Source organism: Petromyzon marinus, assembly GCF_048934315.1.
Source record: "Petromyzon marinus isolate PM22_M1 ecotype Great Lakes invasive population chromosome 75 unlocalized genomic scaffold, UKy_Petmar_22M1.pri1.0 chr75_unloc.2, whole genome shotgun sequence".
NCBI classification, from domain to species: Eukaryota; Metazoa; Chordata; class Hyperoartia; order Petromyzontiformes; family Petromyzontidae; genus Petromyzon; species Petromyzon marinus.
In genome coordinates, this window is record NW_027422614.1 from 559,341 (window position 1) to 561,840 (window position 2,500).

Here is a 2,500-nt window from a genome sequence, read left to right on the forward strand (position 1 = left end):
GCTAGAGAAGAGATGGAGTGACGTGGTACAGGAGGACGTGGAGCTGAGTGGACTTGCCGATGACTGGTACCAGCGGTGTCAAGATCGGCCTCTGTCGATGAGGCTCGTGAAGGACGCTACTGGGCAGTTGGAGGCAGTCGCCCTCCAACAACAACTGAGGGCGGAGGAGCGACGCTCACAACAACGAGCGGAGCGCCGGGTGGCTAAAGCACAGCAGGTTAGCACAGTAGGGGGTACAGGTGATGCATCAGCCAGTCATCTCAGTCATCTCAGTCAGTCGACCCGTGGCACCTGGGTCTGCCCCGTGACCTCCTGCCCGCGGGCGTTCGACACTCCACGTGGCCTCAAGGTGCACATGGCCTGGCACAAGCGTCGTTTTGACATCACCGCCACTTAGTGGCGAATGGCGGTTGTTGTTGTGTGTGTACGTGTGTGTGTACGTGTGTGTGTACGTGTGTGTACGTGTGTGTGTATGTGTGTACGTGTGTGTACGTGTGTGTATGTGTGTGTATGTGTGTGTATGTGTGTGTACGTGTGTATGTGTGTGTGTATGTGTGTGTATGTGTAATAGGTGTGTGTACGTGTGTGTGTGTGTTACGGGAGGGAGCCCCTATCTCGACCTTTATTTAACGATGTCATATTTGGATCTCCCCACCCCCCCACTCACCCCCCACTCACCCCCCCACTCACCCCCCCACTCACCCCCCCCACTCACCCCCCCACTCACCCCCCACAGCAACGCTTCCTGCACCACCAACTGCCTGGCCCCGCTCGCCAAAGTCATCAACGACAACTTCGTCATCCTGGAGGGGCTCATGGTGAGACACAGCAGCACATACAGCATACACACACAGTACACAGCATACACAGTACACACAGCACACACACAGCATACACACAGCATACACAGCATACACACACAGCATACAGCATACACACAGCACACAGCATACACACACAGCATACACACAGTACACACACACAGTACACACAGCACACACTCGCCCAGCCACGTGCTGCGGACACTCCCACTAACTGCCCCCCCCCCTCTCCTCCTCCTCCTCCTTGTCCCACTTCCACCCCCACCCCTCCCCCCCCAACTACTCCCCCCCAACTACCCCCACCCCTCTCCCCCCCCTCCATCTCCCCCTCCCCTCCATCTCCCCTCCCCCTCCACGACAGACCACGGTGCACGCCTACACGGCCACCCAGAAGACAGTGGACGGCCCCTCGGGCAAACTTTGGCGTGACGGGCGCGGCGCTCACCAGAACATCATCCCGGCCTCCACCGGGGCCGCCAAGGCCGTCGGCAAGGTCATCCCTGAGCTCAACGGGTGAGAGGCGGCCGCCGTGAACCCACCCACACGGTCACCGTGAACCCACCCACCCACCCACACGGTCATCGTGAACCCACCCACACGGCCATCGTGAACCCCACCCACCCACACGGCCACCGTGAACCCACCCACACGGTCACCGTGAACCCACCCACTCACCCACACGGCCACCGTGAACCCCACCCACCCACACGGCCATCGTGAACCCACCCACCCACCCACACGGCCACCGTGAACCCACCCACCCACCCACACGGCCACCGTGAACCCACCCACCCACCCACACCAGAACATCATCCCGGCCTCCACCGGGGCCGCCAAGGCCGTCGGCAAGGTCATCCCTGAGCTCAACGGGTGAGAGGCGGCCGCCGTGAACCCACCCACACGGTCACCGTGAACCCACCCACCCACCCACACGGCCACCGTGAACCCACCCACACGGTCACCGTGAACCCACCCACCCACCCACACGGCCACCGTGAACCCACCCACACGGTCACCGTGAACCCACCCACCCACCCACACAGCCACCGTGAACCCCACCCACCCACACGGCCACCGTGAACCCACCCACCCACACAGCCACCGTGAACCCCACCCACCCACACAGCCACCGTGAACCCACCCACACAGCCACCGTGAACCCCACCCACCCACACTGCCACCGTGAACCCCACCCACCCACACAGCCACCGTGAACCCCACCCACCCACACGGCCACCGTGAACCCCACCCACCCACCCACATGGCCACCGTGAACCCCACACAGCCACACGGCCACCGTGAACCCACCCACCCACACGGCCATCGTGAACCCCACCGTGAACCCCACCGTGAACCCCACCCACCCACACGGCCACCGTGAACCCCACCGTGAACCCTACCCACCCACAGGGCCACCGTGAACCCCACCCACACTCAGACCCAGGGATCGTACCCAGGTTCTCAGCGTCGTTTTTCCATTGCCACAAAACCATGCCGTACCCGAGCCAGCCAGGGTGGTGAACTACCTATGACCTCACTGCCCATCCCACCCATCTCCGCCTGGACACGCCCCCCTCTCCTCCCGCCCCTCCCCCCTCTTCCACTGGCCACGCCCCTTCTCAACCTGGCCCCCGCCCCCTTTCCCACTGCCCCTTCTCCCCCCTGACCACGCCCCCTCT

General features: G+C 63.1%; 2 protein-coding genes across 2 annotated transcripts in view; one reads left to right on the forward strand and one right to left on the reverse strand.

The window, feature by feature from the left end:
• LOC116937404 (E3 ubiquitin-protein ligase UBR4) overlaps nt 1-2,500 on the reverse strand; it is a gene marked incomplete at its 5' end in the record, with an annotated part of 266,747 nt that overhangs the window by 51,671 nt on the left and 212,576 nt on the right.
• The window catches only part of LOC142908165 (glyceraldehyde-3-phosphate dehydrogenase), a 22,528-nt gene that overhangs the window by 15,604 nt on the left and 4,424 nt on the right, over nt 1-2,500 (forward strand). Inside the window, exons 7-8 of the mRNA XM_076058463.1 lie at nt 737-818; nt 1,183-1,334. Of these exons, the coding sequence (XP_075914578.1) occupies nt 737-818; nt 1,183-1,334 (234 nt within the window). The remainder of the gene's footprint in view (nt 1-736; nt 819-1,182; nt 1,335-2,500) is intronic.